The sequence below is a fragment of the Pristiophorus japonicus genome, chromosome 2, assembly GCF_044704955.1.
Source record: "Pristiophorus japonicus isolate sPriJap1 chromosome 2, sPriJap1.hap1, whole genome shotgun sequence".
NCBI classification, from domain to species: domain Eukaryota; kingdom Metazoa; phylum Chordata; class Chondrichthyes; family Pristiophoridae; genus Pristiophorus; species Pristiophorus japonicus.
Window position 1 is genome coordinate 289,119,358 of NC_091978.1, and position 18,196 is coordinate 289,137,553.

General features: G+C 46.9%; 1 protein-coding gene across 19 annotated transcripts in view; it reads right to left on the minus strand.

Moving 5' to 3' along the window:
- The window catches only part of LOC139233979 (uncharacterized), a 138,001-nt gene extending 121,880 nt beyond the window's left edge, over window positions 1-16,121 (minus strand). For 4 of the 19 annotated variants that reach the window (XR_011588254.1, XR_011588256.1, XR_011588253.1 and 1 more), the window contains exons 1-3: window positions 15,875-15,958; window positions 15,302-15,393; window positions 14,847-14,891 (exon numbers count right to left, since the gene is read on the minus strand). Coding sequence is in view for 12 of the 19 variants with exons in the window: in XM_070864795.1 (XP_070720896.1) it covers window positions 15,875-15,927; window positions 16,083-16,111 (82 nt within the window). In the remaining 7 variants the exon portion in view is untranslated. Of the gene's footprint in view, window positions 1-8,877; window positions 9,022-14,846; window positions 14,892-15,301; window positions 15,759-15,874; window positions 15,959-16,082 lie in introns of those variants that run through there. The other 15 variants (XM_070864786.1, XM_070864770.1, XM_070864725.1 and 12 more) reach the window with 12 other exon arrangements.
- Window positions 16,122-18,196: the final 2,075 nt, after the last annotated feature.

Genomic DNA, 18,196 nt, shown 5'->3' on the forward strand with positions numbered 1-18,196 from the left:
TAGCAGCTGCAGGGATACTTCCTATCAAATCCACTACCACTGCTACTGTGGGTGGAATATTTTTATTCAGGACTCGGTAATCTACCGTGGCCCTCCATGAGTTATCGAGCTTCTTTACTGGCCATAGGGGTTGTTATATATGTGGACTTGTTTTTACTCTGTACAGCCACCAGACGGCTCATTCCCCGGAGTCCCAAGGAATCCTCTAATCCCTTGGGAGCACAGGTATTTAAGAAGTCTTCACAGATGAGAGAGGCACTCTGGAGACCTGCAATAAAAGACTAAGGTCACACTTTACTTTGAGCTCACAGTGTTCAGTCTGACGCCGTCTCCATACTCAACAACTGGCAACGAGATACAGATAGCGAACCCAAAGATGCAGAGAACAGTAGGCATCCTGGAGACATTTTCGGCAGGGAGATGATTGGGAAACTTTTGTGGAGCGACTCGACCAATACTTCGTGGCCAACAAGCTAGATGGGGAAGAGAACGCTGCCAAATGAAGGGCGATCCTCCTCACCGTCTGTGGGGCACAAATGTATGGCCTCATGAAGAATCTGCTCACTCCAGCGAAACCCACGGAGAAATTGTACAACGATTTGTGCACACTGGTCCGAGAGCATTTGAACCTGAAGGAAAGAGTTAAATTGCCGAGCTGAGACGCCTTGCAGGACATTGCGAATTTGAAGGACATTTGGAGCACATGCTCAGAGAATTTTTCGAACTTGGCATTGGCCACAAAACCATACTTCGCAAACTTTTGACTGTAGAGACCTGAACCTTGAGTAAGGCCATAGCGATAGCCCAGGCGTTCATTGCCACCAGTGACAATAAGAAGCAAATCTCTCAGCACACAAGTGCTGCTACAAGTACTGTGAACAAAGTGATGTTGTTTTCGAATCGTAATGTACAGGGAAGGTCACAAATACCTGCAGCTACACGTCCACCGATGTCTCAGAGTCCACCATCAAGGGTGATGAATGCAAGGCCATTAACACCTTGTTGGCGCTGCGGGGGTGATCATCGTTTCCATTCATGCAGCTAATGTAACGCCTCTGTTTAAAAAAGGGGTCAGACAAAAGGCAGGAAACTATAGGCCGGTTAGTTTAACATCTGTAGTGGGGAAAATGCTTGAAGCTATCATTAAGGAAGAAATAGCGGGACATCTAGATAGGAATAGTGCAATCAAGTGGACGCAACATGGATTCATGAAGGGGAAATCATGTTTAACAAATTTACTGGAATTCTTTGAGGATATAACGAGCATGGTGGATAGAGGTGTACCGATGGATGTGGTGTATTTAGATTTCCAAAAGGCATTCGATAAGGTGCCACACAAAAGGTTACTGCAGAAGATAAAGGTACATGGAGTCAGAGGAAATATATTAGCATGGATCGAGAATTGGCTGGCTAACAGAAAACAGAGAGTCGGGATAAATGGGTCCTTTTTGGGTTGGAAATCGGTGGTTAGTGGGTGTGCCACAGGGGTCGGTGCTGGGACCACAACTGTTTACAATATACATAGATGACCTGGAAGAGGGGACAGAGTGTAGTGTAACAAAATTTGCAGATGACACAAAGATTAGTGGGAAAGCGGGTTGTGTAGAGGACACAGAGAGGCTGCAAAGAAATTTAGATAGGTTAAGCGAATGGGCTAAGGTTTGGCAGATGGAATACAATGTCGGAAAATGCGAGGTCATCCACCTTGGAAAACAAAACAGTAAAAGGGAATATTATTTGAATGGGGAGAAATTACAACATGCTGCAGTGCAGAGGGACCTGGGGATCTTTGTGCATGAATCCCAAAAAGTTAGTTTGCCGGTGCAGCAGGTAATCAGGAAGGCAAATGGAATGTTGGCCTTCATTGCGAGAGGGATGGAGTACAAAAGCAGGGAGGTCCTGCTGCAACTGTACAGGGTATTGGTGAGGCCGCACCTGGAGTACTGCGTGCAGTTTTGGTCACCTTACTTAAGGAAGGATATACTAGCTTTGGAGGGGGCACAGAGACGATTCACTAGGCTGATTCGGAGATGAGGGAGTTACCTTATGATGATAGATTGAGTAGACTGGGTCTTTACTCGTTGGAGTTCAGAAGGATGAGGGGTGATATTTTAGAAACATTTAAAATAATGAAAGGGATAGACAAGATAGAGGCAGAGAGGTTGTTTCCACTGGTCGGGGAGACCAGAACTAGGGGGCACAGACTCAAAATATGGGGGAGCCAATTTAAAACCGCGTTGAGAAGGAATTTCTTCTCCCAGCGAGTTGTGAATCTGTGGAATTCTCTGCCCAGGGAAGCAGTTGAGGCTAGCTCATTGAATGTATTCAAATCACAGATAGATAGATTTTTAATCAATAAGGGAATTAAGGGTTATGGGGAGTGGGCGGGTTCGTGGAGCTGAGTCCATGGCCAGATCAACCATGATCTTTTTGAATGGCGGAGCAGGCTCGAGGGGCTAGATAGCCTACTCCTGTTCCTAATTCTTATGTTCTTATGTTCTTATGATTCAAAGGATATGTTTGCAAGGGATGTGGAACAATGGGACACCTCCAACGAGTGTGCAGGCGAGCTGCTAAGCCTGTTAAACCTGCAAACCACCATATTGCAGAGGAGGACAGATCCACGGAGGATCACTACGAACCAGAGCCTCAGATCGAGGAGGCAGAGATACATGGGGTGCACACATTCACCACAAATTGTCCCCCGATAATGCTGAATATTCAACTGAATGGAATTCCGGTGTCATTGGAGCTGGACACGGGCGTGAGTCAGTCCATCATGGGAAAAAGACTTTCGAAAGGTTGTGGTGCAACAAGGCCTCAAGATCAGTCTTAAATCCAGTTCGCACGACATTAAGAATTACACTAAAGAATTGATTCCTGTAATTGGCAGTGCTAACGTAAAGGTCTCCTACGATGGAGCGGTGCACAAGCTACCACTCTGGGTGGTACCAGGCGATGGTCCCACGCTGCTCGTCAGGAGCTGGCTGGGAAAGCTACGCCGGAACTGGGATGACGTCCGAGCGCTATCACCCGCTGACGACACTTCGTGTGCCCAGGTCTCAAACAAATTTCCTTCGCTGTTCGAACGAGGCATCGGGAAATTCCAAGGAGCAAAAGTGCGGATCCACCTAATTCCGGCGGCGCGACCCATCCATCACAAGGCGAGAGCAGTACCGTACATGTTGAGAGAAAGGATAGAGATCGAGCTAGACCGCTGCAACGAGAGGGCATCATTTCACTGATCGAGTTCAGCAAGTGGGCCAGTCCTATTGTCCCAGTTCTCAAGGGAGACGGCACCGTCAGAATCTGTGGCGATTACAAAATAACTATCAATCGTTTCTCCCTGGAGGACAAATGCCCACTACCAAAAGCCGATGACCTCTTTGCAACGCTGGCAGGAGGAAAGACGTTCACGAAGCTGGATCTGACTTCAGCCTACATGACGCAGGAACTGGAGGAATCATCGAAGGCCCTCACCTGCATCAACACGCACAAAAGTCTTTTTGTTTATAACAGATGCCCGTTTGGAATCCAATCAGTGGTGACGATATTCCAGAGAAACATGGAAAGTTTACCGAAGTCAGTCCTGCACACTGTGGTCTTCCAGGACAACATCTTGGTCACAGGTCAGAACACAGTCAAGCACCTGCAGAACCTGGAGGAGGTTCTTAGTCGACTTAACCGTGTGGGGCTCAGGTTAAAACGCTCGAAGTGCGTTTTCCTGGCGCGTGAAGTGGAGTTCCTGGGAAGGAGGATTGCGGCGGACGGCATCAGGCCTACCAAAGCGAAAACGGAGGCAATCGAGAACACACCGAGGCCATAGAATGTGATGGAACTGCGGTCGTTTCCGGGACTCTTGAACTACTTAGGTATCTTCTTACTGGGTCTCAGCACACTGCTAGAACCACTACATGTCTTACTACGAAAAGGGGGCGAATGGGTTTGGGGCAAAAGCCAAGAAAATGTCTTTGTAAAAGCGAGAAAATTGTTATGCTCAAACAAATTGCTTGTGTTGTATGATCCATGTAAGCATTTGGTACTAGCATGTGATGCGTCGTCATATGGTGTCGGGTGTGTATTGCAACAAGCTAATGATTTCGGGAAACTGCAACTGGTTGCTTATGCATCCAGGAATCTGTCTAAGGCCAAGAGAGCCGACAGCATGATTGAAAAAGAAGCGTTAGCGTGTGTCTATGGGGTAAAGAAAATGCATCAATATCTGTTTGGGCTAAAATTCGAATTGGAAACTGACCATAAGCCACTTATATCCCTGTTTTCCGAGAGTAAAGGGATAAATACCACGCATTGGTCCGCATCCAGAGATGGACGCTCACGTTGTCCGCATACAACTATGCCATCCGCCACAGGCCAGGCACAGAAAACTGCGCTGATGCCTTCAGTGGGCTGTCATTGCCCACCACGGGGGTGGAAATGGCGCAGCCCGCAGATCTAGCCATGGTTATGGAAGCATTTGAGAGTGAGAAATCACCCGTCACTGCTCGGCAGATCAAAACCGGGACAAGCCAGGACTCCTTATTATTTCTAGTCAAAAGCTGTGTGCTTCATGGGAGCTGGTCCTGTGTCCCAGTGGAAATGCAGGAAGAGATAAAGACGTTCCAGCGGCGCAAAGATGAAATGTCTATACAGGCAGACTGTCTTCTGTGGGGCAATCGAGTAGTGGTCCCCAAGAAGGGCAGAGACACCTTCATCAATGACTTCCACAGTACCCACCCAGGCATCGTAATGATGAAAGCAATAGCCAGATCCCACGTGTGGTGGCCCGGTATCGATGCCGACTTAGAGTCCTGTGTTCACAGATGTAATACATGCTCGCAGTTAAGCAATGTATCCAGGAAGGCGCCGCTAAGTTTATGGTCTTGGCCCTCCAAACCGTGGTCTAGGGTACACGTTGACTATGCAGGCCCGTTCTTGGGTAAAATGTTTCTTGTGGTTATAGACACATACTGCAAGTGGATTGAATGTGAGATAATGGTGGCTAGCACGTCCGTTGCCACCACTGAAAGCCTGCGGGCCATGTTTGCCACACACGGCTTACCCGATGTCCTGGTGAGCGACAACGGGCCATGTTTTACCAGTACTGAGTTCAAAGAATTCATGACCCGTAACGGGATCAAACATGTCACATCTGCCCCATTTAAACCAGCGTCCAATGGTCAGGCAGAGAGAGCAATGCAAACCGTCAAGTAAGGCTTGAAGAGGGTAACTGAAGACTCACTGCAGACTCGCCTAGCCAGAGTCCTGCTTAGCTACCGCACGAGACCCCACTCACTCACTGGGATCCCACCTGCTGAACTGCTCATGAAAGGAGCATTTAAGACAAGGCTCTCGTTAGTTCACCCTGATCTACATGAACAGGTAGAGAGCAGGCAGCTTCAGCAAAGTACATACCATGATAGCGCAAATGTGTCACGTGAGATTGAAGTCAATGATCCTGTATTTGTATTGAAATATGGACAAGGTCCCAAGTGGCTTCCCAGCACTGTCATGGCCAAAGAGGGGAGCAAGGTGTTTCAGGTCAAACTTTCAAATGGACTCATTCACCAGAAACACTTAGACCAAATCAAACTCAGATTCACGGACTACCATGGGCAACCCACTTTGGACTGTAGCTTTTTTGATCTGCCAACACACACACCAATGGCAACGACACCACAGTTGACCATGAAGCAGAACCCATCATCCACAGCAGCCCTGCAGGGCCCAACACACCGGCAGCCCAGCAAGGCCAGCTGCACAGCAGCCCAGCAACGGCCTAACAAATGATTCAACAACACCAGCTTTCACACCGAGACGATCAACCAGGGCAAGAAGGGTCCCAGATCGACTCACATTGTAAATAGTTACACTATTGACTTTGGGGGGGAATGTTGTTATATATGTGGACTTGTATTTATTCTGTACAGCCACCAGACGGCTCATTCCCTGGAGTCCCAAGGGATCTCATAATCCCTTGGGAGCGCAGGTATTTAAGGAGGCTTCACAGGTGGGAGGCACTCTGGAGACCTGCAATAAAAGACTAAGGTCACACTTTACTTTGAGCTCACAGTGTTCAGTCTGACTCCTTCTCCATACTCAACAGGGCTGAGTTTACATGTGTGGCTATGGTCTGCAACACACCTTGATCCACCAGGAAATTTATAGCAGTTTCCAAATCCCTTTCTGCTTCCCGGGGAAAATGATACTGTTCCTGGGCCGTATCATCGGATCCCCGTCTATCTTCACTTCTACGCCAGTTACTCTCCTGCAATCATGCTAATGCATGGCAAATGCATTCATATTCTCCCGTACATACCCTAGATACCAGGCCGGAATGTTATCGACTAATCCTTCTAAGTCGTAACTCCCTTTCGGCTTCATTGTGCAGGTGCTGCCTTTGTCTGAACTGTCCCTGGAAATCATTATGATCTCACCCATCCTATCTGCATCAACTGCCCCCCATCGACAAATGTTTTTCATATCCACTATGGCGTGGTTTGCCAACACGTAGTCAGCTCCGTGAACTCCCGAACCGGGCTGTTCCCACTTCATTAAAATGCACTCCCATTTTGTTATATTAGGTCCTAACCCTATGGTTAAGGTTTTTGACACTGCCCCAGCCTGCTCATTACCCGTAAAACCCGCCAGTGTAAATGGGACTCCGCTCGACCACGGGGAAGTGGTTGGATTTGGTGAGTGGACAACCGTGCTAGAGGCTCCGGTATCTACTAAATACCTTCCCCTAACGGCTTCCACCTTCACATCCACACATGGCCTGCCCCACTCAGCATATATGAGCGGACACAGGTATTCTGGCTGGGCGCAACGTCACAGCGAGGGTACCAATGCATTGGGTCCCTTTTCTCCCACTGCTGCGTCCAGCTTTCCTCCACCCATGCCCATAACCTGCTGTAATGCGGCCACTAAAATCTGTACTGGGTCGTTGGCTACGTTCTTCTGGCTTTTTCCTGCCTTAGCACCCTCATAACCTGGTTTCCCTCCTTTAGAGAGCCTACAATCCTTGCTCCAGTGTCCCAAATTCCCACAGTTAAAACACTCACCTTTAGATCACCCCGCATTACCTCCCTCTTGTCTCCATTCTTTCTTTTGCCTAACCTCTCCTTTAACTTCGTGCACCTTCATTTTTAGTTTCTCCTCCTCCCCTTGCCTGGACTTAAAAGATAAAGTTAATCTTCTCAGCAACTCTGCCTCTGTATTCTGGGGATTGTCTGGGTCAAACCATGCTTCGACATTTGCTCTGAGCCATGGCAAACTGTTAGCCATTACGGTGCTCAGCCTGTGATATCTTCATAGAGCACACACACACACAGTTCTTAAGATGGCAGGCTCTCTGTCCGGAAGCTACCGGAAGCTGCCTGTCTGTTTATTATAACTCTTCAGCTGCAGTACACAATGCGTCCACATCCACAGTAAGGCGCTACAAGCATTACAAGCTTACAGCACTTACAGACATCACACTTCTCCCTCCTTAATAAAAAAAACCATCATAACAAACATCATAAATAACTTCATTTTTATACATATTTACAAATTTGACTTTACCACTTGTTTTCTGTTTCGAAGAGGATACCTGCACTCTCAAACAGAACTTTCCAAACATGGTGTTGATTTCACACTCATTTGAGGCTCATCCTGAGGAACATTTTCCTCCATGGAATTTCCTTGATTTTCATTTGCACTCACACTAACTTCAGGCTCTTTGTTTCCCTGACTTGGACTCAGACTTTCATTCTGATTCTCTCCTGGATTTGTTTCCAGTACATTGGATTTAGGATTTGCTATTGGTATATCAAAACTATCTGATGAGTCAGAAATAATTGAATCATTCCCACCTTCAACTCCTTCCATGTCTGTAGGTAAAATATGATCAATATGGACAAACCTAACCTGTCCATTATCAAACATCTTTACCAAATATGTACGAGGACCACATATCTTCACCACTCTTCTGGGTAACCACTTTAACCATTTATGGTGATGGTTCTTCACTCTCACCTTCTGGTTTAATTTCACTCTTCTCTCTTTTAGTCTCCCTTTATCATGATTCTCTTTTTGTCTAATTTGTGTCTCTTCTACAGGCTGTGTCAAATTTGGCTTTAACAATGAGAATCTGGTTCATGGCTGTCGTTTGAGAAACAACTCCACGGCGTTCTACCAGTAGTTGTATGAGTATTTCGATATGTAATCAAAAAATTAGCCAATTTGTGATCCAATGACAACTGTTGTTTTTTTGGATTTGAATCTAACATTTGTTTTATGAGGGCACGTTTGACAATTTGTACAGTGCTCTCTGCTGCACCATTCGAAGCAGGGTGGTATGGTGGAACCTTGGTATGTTTCACACCATTTTTGCTTGTGAACTGTGCAAATTCTTCTGAACGAAATTTCTTCAGGGAGGCCAAATGCAGAAAATAATTTTCGTAAAATGTCCAATGTTTTAATTGTTGTTATTTTTCACATTGGAAACACCTCAACCCACTTTGAATGGCTATCAATTACAATGAACAATTGTTGTCCAGCTAACTCAGCAAAATCAATATGTAGCCATTGCCACACCCTGGGAGGCCATTTCCATGACTGTAATGGTACTGGTGGTGGTTGCTTGCTTACTGATTGACATGTCGTACACTGACTCACAATGTACTCTATAGCTTTATCAAGACCTGGCCACCGTAAATAACTGCGTGCAAAACTCTTGGTCAAGCACATTCCCAGGTGCTGGTCATGGAGGTCTCCTAATAATTTGGACCTGAATTTCTTTGGTATAACCACTCTTGCACCCCACATGATACAATCTTTATCTACTGATAATTTATTCCTACGAATGAAGAATGGATGTGTATCTTTGTCTGTTACCTGGTTTGGCCATCCAGTTGTAATATACTCATACACCTTTGACATCACTGGGTCACGTTTGGTTGCTCTACCAATCTCCCCAGCTGTGACTGGCAGTTCATCAATGTATGAAAAATAAAACAAGTCTTCCCTATCGGGTGTACCCTGTGATGGGGAAGGCAATTCAGACATTGCATTAGCATTACTGTGATCAGCTGATTGTCTGTATTCAATATCATATGTATATGCTGGCAAAATTAAAGCCCATCTCTGCATTCGGGCTGCAGCTAATGTTGGAACTGGTGACTTTGGATGGAGGATTGCTGTTAGGGGCTTATGGTCTGTAACGATGGTAAACTTACGACCATACAAGTATTTGTGAAACTTCTTGACCCCAAAAATTAATGCCAAAGCTTCCCTTTCAATTTGCGCATATCTCTCACTGACACTGAGAGTGCGTGAAGCAAAAGCAATTGGTCTCTCCTCCCCACTACTTAATACATGAGAGATTACTGCCCCAACTCTATGCGGGGAGGCATCACATGCTAGCTTAATCTCCTTAGATATGTCATAGTGAACTAATATGGTGCTCTCTACCAATTTGTTTTTACACTCCTTGAATGCTGTTTCGCAGTCTTACCACTGGACCTGTTTTTTCTAAAGTTCATTCAGTGGATGTAACACGGTAGCCAAATTTGGTAGGAACTTCCCATAATAGTTCAAAAGACCCAAGAATGAACGAAGTTCAGTGACATTCCTGGGGGTGGGTGCATTTCTAATTGCATCCAATTTTTCCTTGGTCGTATGTAAACCATCTTTGTCTACTCTGTACCCTAAATACTCCACTGAGTTTTTAAATAACTCACACTTATGAGCTTCTCTAGCCGTTTGAGGACTTCATTCAATATCTTATTATGAATTTGCCTATTTGGTGCTGAAATTAGTATGTCATCCAAATAACATACTACCCCTTCAATACCTTGCAAAATCTGGTTCATCACCCCTTGGAGTATGGCAGGGGCGGAAGACACTTCAAACGGTAGCCTATTAAATTGATATAGGCCGAGATGAGTATTTATAGTCAAACATGACTTGGACTCCTCATCTAGTTCAAGCTGTAAGTAGGCATTCGTAAGATCCAGTTTTGAGAAGATCTGACCACCTGTCAGTGTTGTGAACAAATCTTCTATATTCGGCAATGTATTGGGGACATTACCCTCTCGAACCTGGTTTACGGTTACCTTATAATCACCACACAATCTTACTTTACCATCAGACTTAGGTACAACAACAATGGGTGTAGCCCAATTACATCGATCTACCTTACAAATAATGTTCTCAGTCTCTAGTCTTTTGAGTTCTTGCTCAACTTTCTCTTTGAGTGCATATGGTATGGAACGTGGTTCTAGCGTCTTTCTGAACCCTGATACTCGCCTTGAAGCCTTGGATCGGACTGCCCGTTTCGCAGAACACCTTCGGATACTGCTTGATAACCTCATCCATTGATGAAAATCTCGCTTCCACCGAGAAAATCTTACTCCAATCCAGCTTCAATGAGCTCAACCAATTTCTTCCTGGTAAAGCAGTCTTGCCTCCTTTCACCATTATTAGAGGCAAATTCTGAAATTGATCTTTATATTTCACCGGTACGGTGATATGGCCTTCTACAGGAATTTTCTCTCCCGAGTAGCCTCTATCTTGGATTTCTCCAGTTTGAAATCACGCAATTTGTCACGGTACAGTGACTCTGGTACTACACTCACGGATGCACCCGTGTCAGTTTCCATTGGTATCTTGAATCCCGCAACATGTATGTGGATTTTGATGCTTTCCGAATCACTGTCCGTTAACCTCGTGCTCCTGACGACATGTAATTCTAACATCTCCTCGTCCTGCTATTGTTCTTCCAAGCCATGCAGTCTCTTTGGATTACTACTTATAGCTTTGAACGCTGGACTCATAGCTTTAAAAGCTGGTTTATCCTTCAGTCGTCATGCTTTCGCAAGATGCCCAGTCTTTCTGCAGAAGAAACACTCTGCCTTCACGTCTAGACAACTTTTAGCAATGTGTTGTCCCAGGCACCTATAGCACGACTTCGACGCTCTGGTAGAATTTCCAGTTTCTGAGACTTTCGGCTCTGGCCGTCTTTTACTTTGAACCTGCAGTTGATTTACCTCAGTTTACTGACGACCGTAATCATTATTTAATTCTCGGGAATATTGTTCGGCCATGCTTATCGACCTCGCTGTCTGCCGAATCCCGAAACGATAGCTTTCAGCAATTTCTAATGGTTTGGGGTTATAGTGCTGCTCCAGCTTCGTTAAAATCTCTTTAAGCGTTGTGTCCTTTGGCTCGTCAGGCACAAGCAGACTTACCAGGGTTTCGTACAATGTCGGACCCGCCACTGCTAAGAAGATCGCTTTCTTCCGTTCCAATACAGCTGGTTTTGGACTGCATTGTCTGGAACTTCGATTATGTTATTTGCAGTGAAATACATTTCTAGCCAATCCACATATGCTTCAAGACATTCCTGGTCGTGTCTATATTCACCCAAATATCCGATTACACCTGCCATGTTTAATCTCTAGCTGTTCTCACTGTGTGCTGTAGTTTACCTCGGATTTTGTAGCTTTTTTTTTCAAAGACAGAAACTTCCAATGTCTTCTGTCGGCTGGCTGAATCCTTCACCAACAAAAATTAAGCTTTAAACATCCGAAAAATCTCCATCCTCAGTCACCAATTGTGATATCTTCACAGAGCACACACACACAGCTTTTAAGATGACAGGCTCTCTGTCCGGAAGCTACTGGAAGCTGCCTGTCTGTTTATTAAAACTCTGCAGCTGCAGTACACAATACATCCACATCCACAGTATGGAGCTACAAGTATTACAAGCTTACAGCACTTACAGACATCACACAGCCAATGGTTCCTTGGTTCCTCTACTAAGTCTGCCCACACCAGATTTCCTTCAGTGGCCCTTAAATAAGTCGGCCACAGCCTATCTGCAAACGCATCAGGTGATTCGTTTGCTTGCTGCCTAGTCTGTTCTACCTGCCAGAATGGACTACCCTGACTGTATCCTAGCGCTGCCATGATTTCCTCTTTTAAGCCCTGTGGGGTTCCGCCACCTAACTTGGTGGCTGTCGACAAGCTCTGATAAAGCTTCCCCTCCCATGAGAGCAGTGTTAACTTCACTTTCTCCTCATCTCTGCAGTTATTTATACCCCCTATCTGCTCTATGTTCGCAAAATGAACGGAGGCATCTCATCCGTGTTTTAACTTTATTACACACGTCAGCATCTCCTGCAGCTGAAGCGGCATGTATGGGATCACATAGTCATTCTGTAATTGAGCCGGACCACCATTTGGTTGGGGTGGGCCGAATTTCTGCTATCTAAAAGGACACATCAGTTTCGGGGGTCCCGGTGCCTCGGGAGCCGGCCGATGCTCGCTAAACTCGGGCCCATCGCCTGACTCTTTCCTCTCTGGATCCCAACCTTCTTCGCCTGTTCCACGTGCCGTGAAACAAACCATCCCTTTGACCCCGTCTAACTCTGCTGTTTGCTGGCGCATCTTTTCCTTACAAGGTCCGTGATCTGCCCTCTCGTAACCCTGTTTCTGTACTACTTGGTAGGCTGTCTCGATTTTCCTGAGCTGTTCCTCTGCCTCTTTAGCTTTTCTTAAGTGATTTTCACTTTGCTCGTTGTAGGTCTGCTGCTGCTTTTTACTCTGCGACTTCTTTTCTCAGTGGCTACCCTAGTCAGCCTGAGACTACTCCTGCCTGTCAGAGATTGTTTCTCTCCTGGCTGCCCTAGTTGCCCTTGATAAGTTCCTTTCGAGTACCTTAGCCAACCTTAGACTTAACCAAGACTTCCTCGGGGTTCTTGCCCTGGTTTTGTGTCCATGATCCTATACCCAACGTCGAGGTCCTGCCGCAGGTCGCCAATTCTGTCGGGCATGTATATGTTTTACCCTGATTCTTTGACCTCTGGACTTATAGGGGATATGGAAAACACGTGGCACAAAATTTAGGCTTAACCAAGTGTCAGTTTTATTATGCAGAAAAACTAACTAAAACTACAGAACTAGACTTCTGAGAGAAATCGACTGAAGACATACAATCACCCTTCCTGGTTGTAGCTATTGTGAGTTCGTGGTCGTTGGTTTCGTGACTGGTTGGTTATTCTTCTGGCCTTTCTCTGCAGTGCTGTTCCTTCTGTGTAAGTTCTGTACCTCGCTTCGGTACCAAGCTTCCGTTTCCCCACCAAACAACAATGGACGACTGGTGGTGAGTGTACGTGTACTTGTATGTCTACCCTTCTTCCTCCGTCTGTCTGCTCCTTCCTGTTCTTCTATGCTCTTGAGCTGCTTCTAGCTTGCATCTTTATATCCACATTATAACTGATCTACCGCCACTGTGGTTTCTGATAATGTGGTTTCATCGATACGTTGTTTTGTGGTGATCCTGGTTGATTGACTGCAATAATGAACTCGACTGTTCCCAGTTTGCACATGGAGTCTGCAAGATTCAAGATGACTCCCCATCTTAACACCTCATTTCCCAAAAATGTGCACCTGGGGTGATTCCTTTGTTGTCTGGTCTTCTTGCAGACTTGGCATCTCCAATGAGCTTGTTGCCCCGCCCCACCGCCCCCCTTGGCCAATCAAGTTCAGAGCCTCATGTAACAACTCCATTGTTGTTATGCATAAAGTCAGTTTGGTTCCTGACCACAGAGTGTCCTTAATTGGGGTGAGTCACCACCTGCCCTAAGGCTGGTGCCTTTTTGCTCCCATTGTCCAGTTAATTCCAAAAGCTTGTATTAAATTCCAAAAGCTTGTATTAATCAATTTTTAGGTCTCCTTCTGTGCTTTTCTGAAGATTTGTAACCGTACAGTCCAATCAAGTCACAGGAATAATGTAAATATAGATTCCCTCTTAAACATTTAGTGGAGTGTTAAAACAAACAAGAGTTATGTAATGATGTATAAAAATTGCAGGAAGCTACTTTAGAAGAAACTGCTATTTTTTTATTGAGAAAGACACAGAAAATACTTTGATTGAACTGATGTATGATTTCGGTTTGGTATAAATGTTTGAAATAGATTAAAAATTGAAGGGCCAAAATTAACCCTTTTCTTAAGGCTTGTTACCGCCTCTAAAGTGGTAATGGGGGGGGAGGCCTTTCCGACCGGGAGCAGGCGGATGGTACGACCCATTCGGAATTGCCCCCGAGTCGGGGGCGGCGCCCCCTGTTTCCACCTGCCGCTCCAACCCGTTGTCGGCCACGTGCCGACCCCTTACCGACCAGCAGCGACCTCTTTTCTGCCCCACGGGGGAAATTGCCCCGCACGAGGGCAGCCACTGCCAATCGGTGCCCCCTACAGCTTCACGCTGCCCTTAAAGGGGCGAATGTATCGCCACGGCCGCCATTTTGTTTAATTGTCAGGCAACGCTGTAGTCGGCCCGACAATAGTGGCCGCTGGTTCAGCAGGGCCACTAACAGGCAGCCCGGCAACCCCTCTTGGGAGCCGGGTCACTGGCCCTGCAGAAGTCTAGTGGGCGCGAAGGAGGCCTCGCAGCATCTTTCCCCTTTAAGTGAAAGGGATGGACATTGCTACGCACCAGCACAACGCGGCACTGATGACACCACCTGCCTTCCACCCCACTCCCAACTCTTCCACCCCTCTGCCATCCCCAACACTGCCCATTCATTTTTGTATACAAAAGGGCCGAAGTTCTCTCTAATCTCTGCCCCATCTGTCCTGGTGGTAATTCATCATTTAATTCGAAGTATCTGCCCCAAATGAGGCGGAAGGCAGTTTCGGCCCCTGAGAGTACAGTGAAGTTTGTTTCCCACTATTTAATTGGGAAGTACCTAAAAATAATTTAACACTTTTTCATGATACGAGCAGGGATTAATATTATGGAGAATATTTGAGAAAAAAACATTAGAAGAGAAATTCATAAAGTAACATCTTTACATCACCATATTAGTAAACGCTTCCCAGTCAGTCTGATTGGTTCTCCTGTCCTGGAAGAAAGATGAATGTTTATTTCTTTTAAATCATAGCTTTTTCTGCTTTTTGTTTAAATTCGGTGATGCAAATTGTGTATATGTGTGCTGGTTCAAGAAGACCTTGGGGTGGAAATTTGGTTTGAGGCTAATTAGGGTGTTCATGGCTGGACGATAAATTTTGCACCGGGAAATGGTTTGCATCTGCAGCACAAAATTCAGCAGCTGGGCTCTGAGTGTGGAGGCCCTGAGGCCAACTGAGCAACTGAAAATCCTGAGCTAAAGAGCCGGCCTCAGAGCACCCGAAGAGATGCTTCCCTGGCAAAACAAATCTAAAAAAAAAACACATAAAACATTCCTAATATCTTGCACACCAACATAAACATAAATCTCAAAAATTTAAAAAAATTTAAAACAATCACACTAACCTGATGTATTCATTCCTTCCCTCACCGGCACCGGAACAGCTTGGAATGCCTGCTTTCCCCGGCGGTCCCACTAGGGCGTGCTACGGGTTCCCCTGCAAACAAATTTCAGAATGGTGTTGCAACCGGGCTATACACACCGGCTCGAGTCTCCCGGGCAGTACTGCTCCACGCCCCCAGAAAACCGGTACGAAATGTCCCGGCTGGGTACTGGAAGCTGGCCTCCTGGCCAGGAATCATTTCAACAGTCATTACCACCCTTCCAGGGTGCGAAGAGAGGCGGTGTTTATTAATGGAAGTGATTGAAGTTGTAAATACGGATACTCATTCTTGTTCAACTCTTTTTAATACTGTGAACTAAAGAACTACAGTACTTTATATTTGTTGGTTGACTGGTTGAATTTTGATTAATATTCTAATCACTTCTGTGGACATACAGCATGCCAGCGCCATAGGAAAGCCATTGCTCCTGCAGCTTTGCAGACATTGCGAAAGTGACATGAGGCTAATACGTAGAAAACTTTCAAATTAATACTACCGGTAATTGCATAAATAAATATGCCTTTTTCAGCTCACCTTGGGTTTCTGGATCATTTGTCGATGCATAACCGTGTAACTGGGTGACGTTTCTGAAATGTTAATGTATTATTATGATGTTATTTTATATCCCAGTCATTTCTGACAAGTAGTTTTTTTTTAAATACAGTGGGCTAGACTTTTCACTGAAGATCGCTGGGCTATCGCCCATCTATCGCCCAAATAGGCAGGCTATCGACCATTTTACCTGAAAAGTGGAAAGTTGGGCCGGGACATCGCCCAAACATTGCCGGCTCAACTTTCGGCACACAAGAGTTTTACATCGCCAAGGTGATCGCCCACCGCAACTTTCGACACAGCGCCCACACATCGCCGGGCTGATCATGCACTGAGAAGATCGCTGGAAATCGCTGGAGAAAAGCTGCTCCTACCTGTCACTCTTCACAGAAACTCAGCACTACGGACGCCATTTTGAACATAGGAGGAAGTGAGAGGCTGCTTAAAGAAGGGGCTTATCATGATATTTGTCATTTGTGAGTTATTTAAGGGCCTTATTTACTGACTGATCTACTCACATTTATATTTATATTTATGGAGGACAAAGGGCATTTATAGCAATATTGATGGGGTCTGTAACTTCTCTACCATTATTTGTAAATGCTCACATGCTGGAGACTGAAGTTGGGTGTAGTGAAGAGCCCAATCAAAGAGGAGAAGGAGACCGTACACCCGATGAACTTACAGGTGACAACTTGTCTGACAACACGTGCCTTACGAGGCTGCGCTTCCAAAAGGAGGTCATCGCTGAGATATGCCAGCTCATCAAGGGAGATCTGCAGCCGACCAGCACCATCAGGACCGCACTGCCCGTTGAGGTAAAGGTTACTGCGGCACTATCCTTCTACACTTCGGGCTCCTTTCAGGCCTCAGTTGGCAACATTTGCGGTATCTCTCAGCACGCCACAGATTGCTCCATTCAATAGGTGACTAAAGCCCTTTACGCATGCAGGATGGACTTTATAAGAACATAAGAACATAAGAATTAGGAACAGGAATAAGCCATCTAGCCCCTCAAGCCTGCTCCGCCATTCAACAAGATCATGGCTGATCTGGCCGTGGACTCAGCTCCACTTACCCGCCCGCTCCCCGTAACCCTTAATTCCCTTATTGGTTAAAAATCTATCTATCTGTGATTTGAATTCATTCAATGAGCTAGCCTCAACTGCTTCCTTGGGCAGAGAATTCCACAGATTCACAACCCTCTGGGAGAAGAAATTCCTTCTCAACTCGGTTTTAAATTGGCTCCCCTGTATTTTGAGGCTGTGCCCCTAGTTCTAGTCTCCCCGACCAGGCCCCTATCTTGTCTATCCCTTTCATTATTTTAAATGTTTCTATAAGATCACCCCTCATCCTTCTGAACACCAACGAGTAAAGACCCAGTCAACTCAATCTATCATCATAAGGTAACCCCCTCATCTCTGGAATCAGCCTAGTGAATCGTCTCTGTACCCGCTCCAAAGCTAGTATATCCTTCCTTAAGTAAGGTGACCAAAACTGCACGCAGTACTCCAGGTGCGGCCTCACCAATATCCTGTACAGTTGCAACAGGACCTCCCTGCTTTTGTACTCCATCCCTCTCACAATGAAGGCCAATATTCCATTCGCCTTCCTGATTACCAGCTGCACCTGCAAACTAACTTTTTTTGGGGATTCATGCACAAGGATGGCTCACGTCCGCGTCTTCTGTCAAGGGAGGAGGGAGGGGGGGAGAGGGAGGAGGGAGGGGGGGAGGGAGGGGGGGAGCAGGGGAGGGAGGGGGGAGCGGGGGGGGAGGGGGAGGAGGAGGGGGGAGAGGAGGGGGAGGGAGGTGAGGAGGGGGAGGAGGGGGAGGGAGGGGAGGGGAGGGAGGGGGAGGGAGGGGAGGGAGGGGGGGGAGGAGGGGGAGGGAGGAGGAGGGAGGGGGGGAGGGAGGAGGGGGAGGGAGGGGGAGAGAGGGAGGGGGAGGGAGGGGGAGAGAGGGAGGGGGGAGGGAGGGGGGGTGCAGGAGGGGGAGGAGGGGGAGGGGGAGGAGGGGGGAGGGGGAGGGGGAGGGAGGAGGGGGGAAGAGGGGAGGGGGGGAGGGAAGGAGGGGGATGGGGGAGGAGGGGGAGGGACGGGGAGGGAGGAGGGGGAGAGAGGGGGGGAGGGAGGCGGTGGGGAGGAGGGGGGGGGGAGGAGGGGGAGGGAGGGGGGAGGGAGGGAGGGGGAGGGAGGGGGGGGAGGAGGGGGGGGAGGGAGGGAGGGGGAGGGAGGGGGGAGGAGGGAGGAGGGAGGGGGGGAGGGGGGGAGGAGGGAGGGGAGGAGGAGGAGGGGGAGGGAGGG